General features: G+C 46.1%; 6 protein-coding genes across 7 annotated transcripts; 2 read left to right on the top strand and 4 right to left on the bottom strand.

The window, feature by feature from the left end:
- The first annotated feature begins 96 nt into the window (after positions 1-96).
- Positions 97-3,484, top strand: LOC108620028 (ATP-binding cassette sub-family F member 1). Its single transcript, XM_018016888.2, has 3 exons — positions 97-393; positions 453-1,659; positions 1,726-3,484. The coding sequence occupies exons 2-3, from the start codon at positions 492-494 to the stop codon at positions 3,342-3,344; spliced, it is 2,787 nt and encodes a 928-aa protein (XP_017872377.1). The 5' UTR covers positions 97-393; positions 453-491; the 3' UTR covers positions 3,345-3,484.
- On the bottom strand, positions 3,467-4,070 carry RPA3 (Replication protein A3). Its single transcript, XM_018016890.2, has 2 exons — positions 3,696-4,070; positions 3,467-3,635 (listed from the first exon to the last, which is right to left on the bottom strand). The coding sequence occupies exons 1-2, from the start codon at positions 3,933-3,935 to the stop codon at positions 3,534-3,536; spliced, it is 342 nt and encodes a 113-aa protein (XP_017872379.1). The 5' UTR covers positions 3,936-4,070; the 3' UTR covers positions 3,467-3,533.
- Positions 4,071-5,091: 1,021 nt separating this feature from the next.
- LOC108618316 (protein regulator of cytokinesis 1-like) lies at positions 5,092-5,700 on the bottom strand. The gene has a single exon (XM_018014289.2). It carries the CDS (start codon positions 5,698-5,700, stop codon positions 5,092-5,094), a length of 609 nt encoding a protein of 202 aa, XP_017869778.2.
- Positions 5,701-6,567: 867 nt separating this feature from the next.
- feo (fascetto) lies at positions 6,568-9,413 on the top strand. Its single transcript, XM_018017049.2, has one exon. The coding sequence runs from the start codon at positions 6,688-6,690 to the stop codon at positions 8,797-8,799; it is 2,112 nt and encodes a 703-aa protein (XP_017872538.1). The 5' UTR covers positions 6,568-6,687; the 3' UTR covers positions 8,800-9,413.
- LOC108618375 (uncharacterized) lies at positions 9,404-12,862 on the bottom strand. Of its 2 annotated transcripts, XM_089476018.1 has the most exons (4): positions 11,664-12,861; positions 10,651-11,593; positions 9,949-10,571; positions 9,404-9,869 (listed from the first exon to the last, which is right to left on the bottom strand). In XM_089476018.1, exons 1-4 carry the CDS (start codon positions 12,706-12,708, stop codon positions 9,814-9,816), a joined length of 2,667 nt encoding a protein of 888 aa, XP_089332144.1. In that variant the 5' UTR covers positions 12,709-12,861; the 3' UTR covers positions 9,404-9,813. The 2 variants fall into 2 exon arrangements, with proteins under 2 accessions (XP_089332144.1, XP_089332145.1); XM_089476019.1 differs by lacking the exon at positions 9,404-9,869 and having other exon boundaries at positions 10,161-10,571; positions 10,662-11,593; positions 11,664-12,862.
- Positions 12,863-12,939: 77 nt separating this feature from the next.
- On the bottom strand, positions 12,940-14,121 carry Pgls (6-phosphogluconolactonase). Its single transcript, XM_018014389.2, has 3 exons — positions 13,846-14,121; positions 13,201-13,688; positions 12,940-13,135 (listed from the first exon to the last, which is right to left on the bottom strand). The coding sequence occupies exons 1-3, from the start codon at positions 13,982-13,984 to the stop codon at positions 13,010-13,012; spliced, it is 753 nt and encodes a 250-aa protein (XP_017869878.1). The 5' UTR covers positions 13,985-14,121; the 3' UTR covers positions 12,940-13,009.

The following is a 14,121-nucleotide window of genomic DNA, read 5'->3' as shown; positions in this document are numbered from 1 at the left end:
GACATATCAGTTCCAAAAGTTCCACCTGAATACAGCAAGCCAAATGAAATGATTTCCTGAATTGACTGTAAATTGTTTTTTATAAATTACTTATAAACATATACATACAGTAAACAGCTGAAAATTCTTTGACGTAAAATTTTAAAAACTCGTCATTGGTTTAGATTCGTTCTAATTGGGGGTGAACCAGTTCAAAACGATGACATCACGACTCCGATAATAATTCCAATGAGCACACAAAACACGCACGCACACACACATGCACCAAATCATCGCGTGTGTCTCTTCCTCTTTCACTATCTCCACACACTTGGCACATTTGCCAGCTGTGCACGTGAAAGCCGCTGTCACAGCAGAATTGGCAACAGCAACACCAGCTCAAACAACGCAAACGTAAATCATTTAAGTTATAATAATTGAATTCTGAATATTCCCAGTTATTTTAATAATAGGTCACCCAGCGTACCTAATACCTAGCATCCGACACAGACATGTCCAAGGCCAAAGGCAAGAAGAAAGAACGCTTCGATGAGGAGGAGGAACAGCCAGAGAAAGTTAGCGTCAGCGAAAAGAAACATGAAAAAGGTAAAAAGGGTAAAAAGGGAAAGCGCGGTGGCGGCGGTGACTCCAGTGATAATGAATCCCTTGCTGCCAGCAAGTTGTCCATTAATGATGCGGACGATATTGAAAGCTTAAAGTCGTCGCAAGGCAAGCAGCAGCAGAAGAAGGCTGCCAAAAAGGGGAAGAAAGGCAAGAAGAATGACGATTGGAGTGATGATGAGAAACCGGTGAAGTCAATGCCAACGCTCGACGTCGATGGCTCTGACGAGGATGCACCGCCTGTTGCTAAGCCAGCTTCCAAGAAGCAACAGCAGCAGCAAAGCAAGAAGAGTAAAAAGAACAACAAAAAGAAGGGAAATGATGGCTTTAGTGATGACGATGACGATGATAATGAGGATGCTGAAATTGCGGAAGACGATGAGGAAGAGGCGACGGTAACCATAGCCAAGCCGGCAGCCAAGAAATCGAAAAAGAAGCAAAAGCAACAGAAGAACAAATTTGCAATGAGCGAAGATGAGGAAGACGATGTGGATGAGAAGGAGGACGCCGAAGATGATCTGGATGATGAGCCAGAAGCTAAGACGGTCAAGCCAGCAGCAAAGAAATCTAAGAGCCAGAAGAAAAACAAATTCGAATTGAGTGATAAAGAGGACGAGGATGAGGATGACGATGACGACGTCAGCCCTTTGTCCAATAGTCAAGCGAGCCCCGTTGAGGAGGCAAAGTCTAAGCCAGCATCAGATGCGAAGCTAAGCGAGAAGGTTGCTGCACTCAAGCTCGAGGAAGCTGTGACGGAACAGCAAGGGCCAGTGGAAGCTGAGGAGGCAGCGATCACGCCCAAATCGGAGGAGTCATCGGAGGCACTTGGTGAATCCAAGGACAAGGAGAAGAAAATGTCGCACAAGGAGAAAAAGAAGCATAAGAAACAACAGGAATACGAACGCCAAATGGAGTTGATGACGAAAAAGGGCGGCGCCGGTCACTCGGACCTGGATAACAACTTCACCATGTCCCAGGTGCAGAAGACCGCCGGACAACAGGCGGCACTTGAGCATGCAGTCGACATCAAAATCGAGAATTTCACGATATCGGCAAAAGGTAAGATAATTTCACAACTTGACGTAACCTCTTAATTGAATCATTCTCTCCATTTGTTTTGATAAGGAAACGATTTATTTGTGAATGCCAATCTGCTGATCGCCCATGGTCGTCGCTACGGTTTGGTGGGTCCCAATGGACACGGCAAGACGACGCTGCTCCGACACATTGCCTCACGGGCGTTCGCCATACCGCCAAACATCGATGTGCTGCTCTGCGAGCAGGAGGTGGTGGCGACCGATAAGACAGCCATTGCTACCATACTGGAGGCCGATGTGAAGCGCACGAAGATGCTGCAGAAGGCCGATGAGTTGGAAAAGCAGTTCGCCGCTGGAGATATGAGCGTCCAGGAGGAGCTGAACGACACATTCGCCGAACTAAAAGCAATGGGCGCCTACTCGGCGGAGGCAAGAGCCCGCCGTATCCTGGCTGGTCTGGGCTTTAGCAAGGAGATGCAGGACCGACCCACAAACAAATTCTCTGGCGGTTGGCGAATGCGTGTCTCGCTCGCACGTGCTCTGTACTTGGAGCCAACTCTGTTGATGCTGGATGAGCCGACTAATCATTTGGACTTGAATGCCGTTATTTGGCTGGACAACTATTTGCAGGGCTGGAAAAAGACACTGCTGATCGTGTCTCACGACCAGAGCTTCTTGGATAATGTGTGCAACGAAATCATCCATCTGGACCAGAAGAAGCTCCATTACTATAAGGGCAACTATTCCATGTTCAAGAAAATGTACGTGCAGAAGCGACGCGAGATGATCAAGGAATATGAGAAGCAAGAGAAGAGACTGCGTGAACTTAAGGCGCACGGCCAGTCTAAGAAGGCGGCCGAGAAGAAGCAGAAGGAATCACTTACCCGGAAACAGGAAAAGAACAAAAGCAAGCAACAGAAACAGGACGAGGACGATGGTCCGCAAGAGTTGCTGGCCCGACCCAAGGAATATATTGTCAAGTTCCGTTTCCCCGAGCCCTCACAGCTTCAGCCACCGATTCTGGGCGTTCACAATGTGACGTTCGCGTACGAGGGCCAGAAGCCATTGTTCGTGAAAGCCGATTTCGGCATTGATTTGACCAGTCGCGTGGCCATTGTGGGTCCCAACGGTGTGGGCAAATCCACATTTCTCAAGCTGCTGCTCGGCGAACTGGAGCCACAAGAAGGCGAGCAGCGCAAGAATCATCGCTTGCATGTGGGACGCTTTGATCAGCATTCGGGCGAGCATTTGACAGCGGAGGAATCGGCGGCTGAATATCTGCAGCGTCTATTCAATTTACCGCATGAGAAGGCTCGCAAGGCGCTTGGCTCCTTTGGCCTGGTCAGCCATGCGCACACCATCAAAATGAAGGATCTTTCTGGCGGCCAGAAGGCGCGTGTCGCTCTCGCCGAACTGTGCCTTAGCGCGCCCGACGTGCTCATTCTGGATGAGCCGACCAACAATCTAGATATCGAATCAATTGATGCCTTGGCCGAGGCCATCAATGAGTACGAGGGCGGCGTCATCATTGTCTCCCACGACGAGCGTCTCATACGCGAAACGGGTTGCACCCTCTATGTCATCGAAGATCAGACAATTAACGAGATCGATGGCGACTTTGACGACTATCGCAAGGAGGTGCTCGACTCCCTCGGCGAAGTAGTCAACAATCCGAGCGTGGTGGCCAATGCGGCTGTGCAGCAATAATCGCTACCATATGAATTTGTCTCCTTCTATTTCGGCTGTTGCAAATTACTTCACTAGATAGCCTTTTTATATATATATGTGTGTGGGGGGCGAACAGATCCCAATAAAGCAAACACGAAATGTTGAATTTTTTGCAAAAACTCCTCCCATTTATTTAATTTAATATTAGTTGCGTGGATCTTAAATGAATTAACCATATCGATAGAATTGTTGAACATTATTCAGCAGCTGCGTCATCGTATTATAGCTATCCACATCGAAGTCTATATTTTCGCCACCAAATTCGATAATCTGCGAATCCGTTGAAATATTAGGGAAATATATCTCTAGCAAACAAATAATTACGTTTACCTCTTTGGCTCGTATGGTGTCGCCAGCGCTTGGAATCCCAATTACCTCCACCCATGAGCCTTGGGCGGCACTCAGCTCGCTGGGCAGATTGATCCGCAGCTTTTGATTATCTGTGCTGATAGCCAACAGCGTTGATCCGGCCACGCTCTCTACGCGCACCATGATGCTGACAGATTGGCCGGTAAACTGTTTCAGCATGCCGCCATTGACAAGAGTACGCGATTCAAATGGTGTATTCATTTTGTGAACTGGCACAATTTATCTATTAATACTGAGTGAACAAATTAACACAACAAATTCACAACAAATGCAAATGCGCACATCAGCGAAATAGCGCGAAACAATCGAGTAAAATATCGATTGCACGTCGATAGCTTTCGCACAAGGAAATTCCCACAAAAATACCATCATTTAAATATCGTACGTTGCGGACACTGCAAAAATTTAGCACATCTCAGAACATTTAGACCCTGTACTACCAAATAAATCCATCAATAAATAAAACTCGAGTTTTATGTGTTAAATGTGATTTATGCGTTTTATGTGTGTTTGATCTATTTAATTTTTTTTTGTGTTTTACAGGATTTATGTGCTTTATATGTTTTGTGTTTTATGTCCTCTATGTGTTTTACTTGATTTATGTGGGTTATACATATGTTTTATGTGTTACTGTTACTTGTTAAGTCAAAATGTGATTAAATTGCAATTACATGAGGTCTAGTCGCCAGTATGAGGAGGCTCATAATTATTCTCATCATCTAATGAAGAAGAAATATAATCGTGTGTTTGTGTTTGTTTGTGTTTGTATTTGCGTTTGTCGTGTTTCTTCTTCTTTTTCTTGTCCTTTTTAGATTTCTTGCGTTTTGGTTGATCATCTGTAGTGTCATCTGGAGTGTCGTCTTGACGTACTATTGTTAGATTTTGTAAGCTTTCGCAGTGGAGTAATTTGTATACTCCGCTAGACGCTTTTCTCTTTCTTAGAGTGGACGAGTTCTCCACCGATTCGGCTAAGTTCAACAACACAAGTGTCAGAGATCCAAAGTATAGTGGAGGAGTTGCAGTAAGAGCTGGTGCATAGCCCGAAGGGTCTGTTGGCGAGGGTGATGTAGGTTCTGATGAATCTCCATCAGTTGGCTTCTTGCGGAGTCTCTCCCAATCGTCGGCAATAACCCTCAATATATCTTTCCCATATATCTTAAACGGGCAATTATGTGCTTCGAAAAACTCCTTAGCTAATTTGGTGATCTCCTCCTCGAGCTTTTGCAACATTCTGTTAATAGTAGTCCGTTCAAGATCCTCCATGGGACTATTTCTTCGATTGTCGTGATCCGAATCGCTGTCATTGTCTTTAAGATCCACCAAGCGTTCCCAGAACTCTTTACGGCAGCCATATAGCTCATAGTCTCCTGTTGGTTTCGTAAAATTCCTTCAGCGAGTCCACCTCGTGTCCCAGCTTTTCCAGCGCACCCTCCCAGGTGCCGTCATTAACGATCATCAAGAAATCCTTTCTATATTTTACGTTTTGCATTTTTAAGTCCCAATACTTTTCGACTTCAATGCGCAGTTCCTGGATCACGGTCTTCGCAGTCGTCATATGCAGAGCATCGTAGCTTTTTAACTGTTGCTTCAGCAGTTCGAACGAAACAAGTGAATCATCGAGCTTTCGTATTCGGCTACTGAAATACTCGCATAGTGCCTGCATTTGGTCGACCTTCTCACAAAGCTCTTTGCGCAAACAGGAAACGTCATCATGTAATCCTTCAATTTTGTCGGTAGATTCCGTTTTCATCTCCATAAGTGTCTCAACGACGTTGGCTGTCAGACACTGATCTGTGTAATCAAGCAAGTTTTCCTCCTCTTCTGTTTCTGGGTCTATGCCAAGCACTTTCATCTCGTTCTGGATTGAATACCGTAGATTAAATACCTCATTCATGCGGGCCTCATGCAATTCCCGCAGACTCTGCACATAGTCGCGGATCGCGGACATTTCATCCGCCTTGGGCATTTTATTTACATAAGTAGCGAGGTTGCTCACCTAAAACACTGCATAACAATTTCTGCTGATCAAGCAGATTTTCGAACTCTACAATGCGCTTGGATAGTTCCTCACGGAGTTCAACAAGCTCCTTATCCATTGTTAGCAGCCAAATGTCCGTAGCCATGTAGTTACGTCTGTCCTTCGAGACTACTTTTAAATCCAGCTCGAGCTCCATCTGATCGATCTCTGTTAGCAGTGACTGAATTTCGTACTTAAGGGAGTCCTCCTTGGCACATGATGTATTTAATAATTCGCTATATAAATGCTTCACACGTATTGCCAGTTTGTCAATCAGCTCTAGAGACATAGCTTTAGCTTCGGTTGCTGCAGAATTATCGGCCATTTTTACGAATTTAAAAAGTTTTCATAAATATTTAAATTTAAAATTTAAACTCGAAGCTCAGGAGCAACTGAATGAAATTCTACAAATTTGTGTAAGCAAGTTAACTTTTTTTGACAAGCCTGCCTACTAGATGGAAAGCGAAATTGCAAAGTTTGAAAGCTGTAGCTATGTGACCCTCTTACGAAGTCGTTAAAATACTGACGTTACGAGTTCGTATTTCATCTACCACTGACCAGTGCATCTACTAAGACAGCCACACAGTATTTTTTGTAGCCCTGGAAGCAAGTGCTGCAAAATATCTTCTATCTCACTTATAAACGACATCCATGTGAATGTGAAATAATATTTGTAGACTTTTTGAATAAGTTGAAGAAACATGAATAATTATAATGCAGTATTTAAAAAAGTCTCGCATAATTGTATAGCGTTGCCAGCTTTCAAACATTTTAATACTGTTTCTGATCAAAGAAATAGTATTTTTTAAATGTGGCAACGTCAAGTTGTGTTTTCAAATTTACCGAAATATTCAATTGATGTTGGCGTCACCTTTAGACTGTTTTTTTTTTTTTGTTGTTAATTCCTGTAAAAGTTAAAATTCTAAATACATAAATATGGCCGAACAGTCAACAGCAAAGTCAACTATCGTAGATATTACAAGTGATCATGTCGATCGCCTATTTAGCAAATGGACAAGCATGTTTGATGAGACATATTGTCTGGAATTGATGGACAAGTTGGGAGACCGCGTGAAAAATTTCTATTGCGACCTGCTGACCGAATCAAATGAGAAAGAAAAGGCAATAATGAGCAACATCAGTGATCTGCTTGAGGAGGCCGCAGACATACGTCGCCTCTTGCACAAAAACTTGGATATTGGTGAAAAACCCGAGGAAATGCCGCTGGATGTTTGGCTGCAAACGCTGGACAAGAGCATAGAACATCTGCGAGCGGAGCTGCGCGAACGTCGTGCGGAAATTTGCGAATTGCTGCTGCAGCAAGATCAGCTCTGCGAAGAGCTAGGTGAGTGTCCGCTGCCACTGCTCGCCGATCCACTTCCAAAGCCAGATGAAATGTCATCCTTTTGCAAGCACCTGGAGCATCTGCGGGCAGTGCGCGAGCGCCGCCTGGAGGAGCTCTTCCAGCTGCGTAGTCAGATCAAGCAGGACATGATGCTGCTCTCCATAATGCCGACCACTCCCGCAGAGGAGCATTTGCTTAGTCAAGCGAATCAGCATCTCACGCCGAATATCTTAGAGAAGCTCAGACTCATGCAAAAGGAGTTTGCCGCACAGGTTCAAGAAATGCGCGAACAGATCGACGACATGCGCGGCAAGATTTACGAGCTGTGGGAACGTCTGCAGGAGTCGGATGAGTATATCATGCGTAGAGTGCGCTCTGCCGTCGATTATACTCAAGCGACATTCGATGTGTTGCGTGAGGAACTGCAGCGCTGCCAGGCGCTGCGTCGCAAGAATCTGAAGACCTTTATCGAGCAACTGCGCCTGGAGATCAAGAAGTGGTGGGACTTGACTCTGAAATCGGAACAGGAACGAAAACGCTTCTCCAATTTTTTTAATGAGTGGTACAACGAGGACTTGCTGGAGCTGCATGAGCTCGAGCTGGATGACCTGAAGAGCTTTTACACTAGCAACAAAGAGATATTTGAGCTATTTGCGAGTCGCTCTGAGTTTTGGGCCCGAATGGAGGCCCTCGAGGCCAAGGCCAACGATCCGAATCGGTTCAACAATCGTGGTGGTCAGCTACTTAAGGAGGAGCGCGAAAGGAAGGCAATTGGGACCAAATTGCCAAAGATTGAGCAACAGATTACAGAGTTGGTGAAAGCGTATGAGATGCGTAATCAGTGCCCATTTCTGGTCTATGGCGAGAATATACTAGATCGTATGGCCAACGATTGGGTGCGTCTTCGCCAGGCCAAGGAGCAACAGAGCTCTGCGCGCAAGCAAGGAGGAGCTTCGAACAACGGCAAAATGTTGCCACCTGCAACACCTGGGTCAACGGCTCCACGAACCCCCCTGTCGTTGAGGAATATGTCCGCAATGTCCAGTTCAACGATGTCGTTGCGCAAGACTCCGTCCACTCTGCAGTTGTCCTCGATGGCGAGCTCCGCAGCCAAGACCACAGGCAATCTGCATAAAAGGAAGCTACCCAACGGCGAAAACAGTTCCAGGGAAGAGACTCCAACTGCCAAGCGGAGTCTGATGAGAGCATTGAGCACGTTGAAGCCGTCGCCAGCAATGCGAAAGCCCAACCAGCGACTAGCTGTCGTCCAGCAGAAGCCCAACCAGCGACTAGCTGCCGTCCAACAGAAGCCAAAAAGGTCGCCCATGAAGAAGGTGCTCGTGTTGCAGAATACTATGCGCAGCAGCTCGGGTGTGGGGCGTCGTAGCGTGGGTCAATCCGGCAAGAAACGGCGCAGTAAATTTGACATACCCACTATTTTATATCCATCTAGCAGCGATGAACAGGAGCAGGAAAAGGAGCAGGAGCCAGATCCCGAGGATATCGTCAATTACAATAAGTTTTCGCCCAAAGTTCGTTCGTCCGAACTGCCACGTGCATTGACCACCCCGCGTTCTGCTTTCCTGGCCAACAAAGACCAGAAACAGTACGCGCGCAAGGAGCTGAACGAGGACCTTGCCCAAGCGGTGGAGCTGCCAGAGCCCAGACGTAGCAGAATGTGGGAGCTCAAGCATAAGAAATGAGATGAGCTCATTAATATAGAATGTACTTATTCCATTTAAATTCTACTTGATATTTTAAGTTTTATTGCTTTTACTTTATTGTTGTAACTTTTTGAAGTATTTTCGAGTTTTATTTAAATGCTTTTCTATATATACATATAAACGGATTTCTATGCATATCGATTTATATCTAAGCGAAACCCTGAACAAAAATTAAATTTTTAAGAGGAATTACTATTACTATTCAAATGTATTAATCCGATATTTCTGACTTAATAATCTTAGTATCTCTTAAGCAATTGAAGTGTCTTAAGATCATATATATTTATGTTTTATCTGCTGAATTTAGTTTTGCGATCTATATACATATGTCCACATATATATTGTCACAAGTAAGCTAAGGCATACCAATATCGAGAAGTAACTGGGAAAGACCAAATACATAGTCGTAAGACTAGTAATTCCCATACGATTGTCTCATACCGTTTCGGTTAGCTGGAGAACAGAATATCGAGAAATCCTACGCACGTCTGGGGCAGAACAATGTTGAATAAGTAACCAATATGAAATGATTTAGGTACTAAGGCTTGTTCAATATTAAATCTATAAATAAAACTAATATTCATGCTTTTCAATTGTTGTTGTTTTCTTTAATGTATTTACAGATTTCGTTAGATCATAAAGTGCTATAGCTATGTCTATAAGTTATACAAGCTTGTTTTTTAGATTTTGTTTAGATTAACTAGTATTTGACCATTTCATCCGATTCTGAACGGAATTACGTTTATGTATCTAACTATTATAATCTAAACAATTATCTAGTTAGTTTGCCTTGCGATTTCACTGGTTTAGCATAGTTAGCATAATCATATATTTTATAATATATATATATACAGTAGAGATCGCTTAGTGCAAACAAATAGAACTGAAAGTTTAAGGCGCGATTTCTTTTCATATATTTTACATACATATATACAAGGTCAACTTTTTATTTTGAGATTGGAATTGCTTGATTAATTTATGGGGCAACGACGGCTATTTGCTAGCATTGCTCTGTTGACTGTTCCCGCCATGATTGTACATCAGATGCGCTGAAAGGGAAATAGAGAGAGAGAGAGAGAGATAGCATTAGTTGCTGTAAATATGAGCAAATCGAATATGAGAATTTACCCATCACGACAGGCGCTATGCTGAAGGTGCCAAATGGTGCCGTCGCAGTTGTGCTCGTTGCATTTGTCGTTGCACCAACGAATCCGCTTGCATCGGCCAGCGGCACGGACACGGATACGGGCACGGGCACGGGCACCTGCACCGGCACTGGCGACGTTGTACTATAGGCCACCGGCGAATGCATTATGGGCGTGGCAATCGCCGCTGGCAGCTGGGTCGTAACAGTGGCCATTGGCTGCGGATCGGGCGTCGATTGCTGGTAACGTGCAGGCGGCATAACGACCGTGGTCAGATGCGAGTTATTGGGCTCGTCCAGCAGACCGGTGCGCTGCAGCCGACCCGTCTTCGTCTCAATGTGCTTGTTGTGGGCACTCAGGCAATGGTTGCGCATGTGATAGAGCTGCAGGAAGTAGGCATCGCAGTGGGGGCACTTGTACCGCTCGCCCGTATGCCGTCGTATGTGGGCCTTCAGATCGTTGCTCTGGCTGAAGCTCTTGGGGCACTGATCGCACTTGTACGGACGTTCGCCCGTATGGGTGCGCATATGTATGGTCAGATTGTAGGCACGATGGAAACTCTTGCCGCAGGTGTTGCACAGATTGGGCTTGGTGCCCGTGTGGTACCTGTGAGGGCCAATGTCATTAATCAGATCAGGCGACAGTTTGCCAAACAGTTGGGATTAGTGCGCTCTGGCTCACTTACCGCTCGTGTACCTTAAGATCTGTGGCGCGTGGAAATGCCTTGATGCAGTAACGGCACTTGTATGGCTTCTCGCCATTGTGCCGTCGCATATGGACGCGCAGATAGTCGTTGCGTGCGAAACTGTCGCCGCAAATGCAGCAGAGGAAGTTCCGCTGACCAGTGTGGGTCTTCTCGTGGCTACGCAACTGCTGCCGCTCCTTGAACGTCTCGTCGCAGCTCTTGCACGCGTATAGGAACTCCGTGTGGAGCAGCGTATGCTTGCGCAGGTAGGTCTTGCTGGAGAAACGCTTTGAGCAGTACTCGCACGTGTGCTCGCTCATTTGGAGCTTCAGCTCATTGCTGGCGTCGAGACCCTCGCCATTGTGCTTGCTCATCTTGTGCCGATCGAGGGCATCGGCACGGGTGAAGGCCGCATCGCAGAGCACGCACTTGTGCTCCTTATTGCCGTGCAGGCTCTGGACGTGCGCCTTCAAATGATCGCTGCGCGCGAAGGCCTTGGGGCAATGCGGACAGCTGTGCGGCTTCTTCTCCAGATGGGACAACTTGTGGCGCAACAAATGGCAATGGCGGGAGAAGGTGCGCAAGCAGACATCGCAACGATTCTCTGGATTTGCTTCCGTTTCGCTTTGCGTCTGTTTGCGTCGTCGGCGTCGCTGCTTGCCCTTTGTCGGCTTTTGCAAATACTCCCGCACGATTTCCACTTGAGTCAGCTTCGGGTTGTCCTCATCGAGCTCAGCATTGGCTTCCTCCTCATCCTCAGCTTCATCGTCCTCTTCATCAAGCTCGCTCTCCTCGTCAGCGTCTTCTTCCTCGTCGGCACTGTGAAACAGATCTGCTGTTGCGGCCTCCGTCTCATAGTCCTCATCCACCTTGATGCTGTCAGCGCGCTGCCGCTCTTGCTTAATGGATAGCTGCTGCTCACCGCCGGCGGCAAGGGGCTCCTCTGTACAAACACACAAAGTAAGAGTGTCTATGTGTCATAAGATTTATGTTCATACTCGAGGTTGACTCACCTTTTACCTCTGTTGAATATGAGCTCGAAGCTGGCTTCTGCTTGCTGACGCCTTCGGGCTCCTCCTCCGCATCTGTGTGAGCTGCAACCTTTGAATTGGATTTCTTTTTGCGCCTATCGTGATTCACTTGCTCAACTTCCGCCTCTGCCTCTGCCTCCAGCTCCGGCTCCAGTTCTGCTTCTGGCTCTGGCTTGATGTGCAGCCAGAGCGATTCTTTAGCCTCGGCATGCACCTCATCATCGCCAGAATCCTCATTGCTTGATATAGGATTCGTTGTATGGCATTGATAGCCACTCTCGTTATTTTCGTTGTCAGAACACACAGCCGGATCATTGAATAAGACAGCGGCCGATTCCAGCTCATCGCCGCTTTGCATTGTTGTCTCATCGTTAGGCGTCCACGGGGCAGCAGCCTCCAGCTCCTGCTGCCGCGGCACATCGTGGACTTTTCGCATATGGCGTATAAGATGATCACGTCGTGAGAACTCACGCTGACAAACCCGACATTCCAGACGCCGACGTAGCAACGGCGAATCTGGTGACTTTTGATCGTGCTGCTCGGTGAGATGGTTACGCAGCTGACGAAGCTTTTGAAACTGCTCGCCGCAGAGCCTGCACTTCAGCTCCTCCGTCTTCATGTGATGGCGACTGCGATGCAGGCGTAATTCCAGAATGTTTAGAAATTTTTCGTTACAGATCCCGCACGGCAGCATTGGTAATTGGTCAGTCTGAGTACAGACATCGTTGCTGTTGGGCTTGGTCACAGGTGTGCGTCCCAGCATTGCCACGAGCGAACGGTAGGCTTTCTCGGCGTCCTGCTTGAAGCGATACGCTTGGCAGGCGGCCTTGATGCAGGTATCGCACATGTGATGGGGCATCTTATCATAGCGCTCGCAGGTGTACCGCGTGCACTCGTTAAGTATTTGTGCAATGTTCGCGCCCTGCTCCACGGGCGCCTCATCGTAGATGAAGTAGAAATCGCCCACCTCGCGCAGGCAAACACGGCAGACGCGCTCCGCATCGAATTGGCCGTAGGTGTCAGGCATTGGGATTTTAATTAAAGTATCTGCTACAATCAAATAACTTCTATTATTGTTGCAGCATTGCGTTTTGTGGGTGTTTTGTAAATTATTTATGGGGTTTATTTTACATTTTCTTTCACTTGAATAAAAATTCACGAAGGTCTGGCACCACTTGTCTGTGTTGACAATACAGTGGCAACATCAAACGACTCATTAGTGTTGTATAAAACCACCATAGCGCGCATCAAACGCAAATTTGTAAACAAAACAAATTTTATTTTCTCAAATTTAACAATTGCACTCAAAAACTTTATGGACTTTATTTCTAACAGCCACATTTCTGACTTAAAATTTTTGCACCTGCAGCTCTATCAATGATCAATGTCAGTTTTCCATGGGTAGGCTCTACACAAGCAGCAGGAAAACTTCTATCCCCGTCTATGAATACGCTCTGTAAAGTAGGAAACAAATTATAAATAATATAACATATACATTAATAATTCAGATTTTTCACACCTTTACAACGTCCGCTTTACTGGCGCCAGTGACAACAAAGACCACATCGTTCGCATTGTTGATTAGCGTGAGTGTAAATGTTATTCGCTCTGGTGGCGGCTTTGGTGAATCACGAATCGGAATGACAAGCTGTTCGGCGTGTATCTGGAATTCAGGCCGGCCCGGAAACAAGGAGCATGTATGTCCATCCGGTCCCATGCCCAATAGCAACAAATCAAATATCGGACAAGATGAGCCAAATTCGTCGATTATGCGAGCCTCATAGTCACAGGCGCAGGCATCCAAGGAGAGTGCCGTGTCAGCTTTGATTAATTGGCTCTCCACAATGTTGGGTAGCTTGGCATGCATTTCAGTTCTGTATGCATTGAAGGTGGATTCTGCATCATCATCCGGGACATAGCGTTCATCGCAGAAGAAGAATTTCCAATTAGTTGTATCTATTTTACGGCTGATTAGAGCGCGGGTCAAGAGCTGTACAAGCGAGCCACCTGTTGATCGTAGTAAATGTAACACATTATTACTCCATTGACTTTGAGAATCAATATGTGCACCGCAAGGTCACCTTAAGTAGAGCTTATCACACACATACGCATGCATTTATACAATTGCACAATACAGTAATGTGATCCGCATTGAAATACGCACCTGAGATGCCAACTCGAAAGGTAGGACGATTTTTCAGAACTTCAGTCGAGCAATGATGCAGTTTGTCGCCCAAGCTTTGCACTAGTTGGTCCTCCGTTTCAGATACCCTTGCGTGAAACGGGCACTTTCGACTTGACATGGTTACACTTTACAAAAATTTACCGAATGATCTTTTCAAAAACAATTGGGAGTAAATGAATTTTGCTTGTTGTATTTTTGTGTGGCAGTGTTGCCACCTGGTCAACGTTTGAATGCGAATTGCACAGCACTAAAAAC

Source organism: Drosophila arizonae, chromosome X (genome assembly GCF_054131065.1).
Source record: "Drosophila arizonae isolate 15081-1271.41 chromosome X, UAZ_ARI_1.0, whole genome shotgun sequence".
NCBI classification, from domain to species: domain Eukaryota; kingdom Metazoa; phylum Arthropoda; class Insecta; order Diptera; family Drosophilidae; genus Drosophila; species Drosophila arizonae.
Note: the sequence above shows the minus strand (reverse complement) of the source record. Positions and strands in the feature narration are given on the sequence as shown.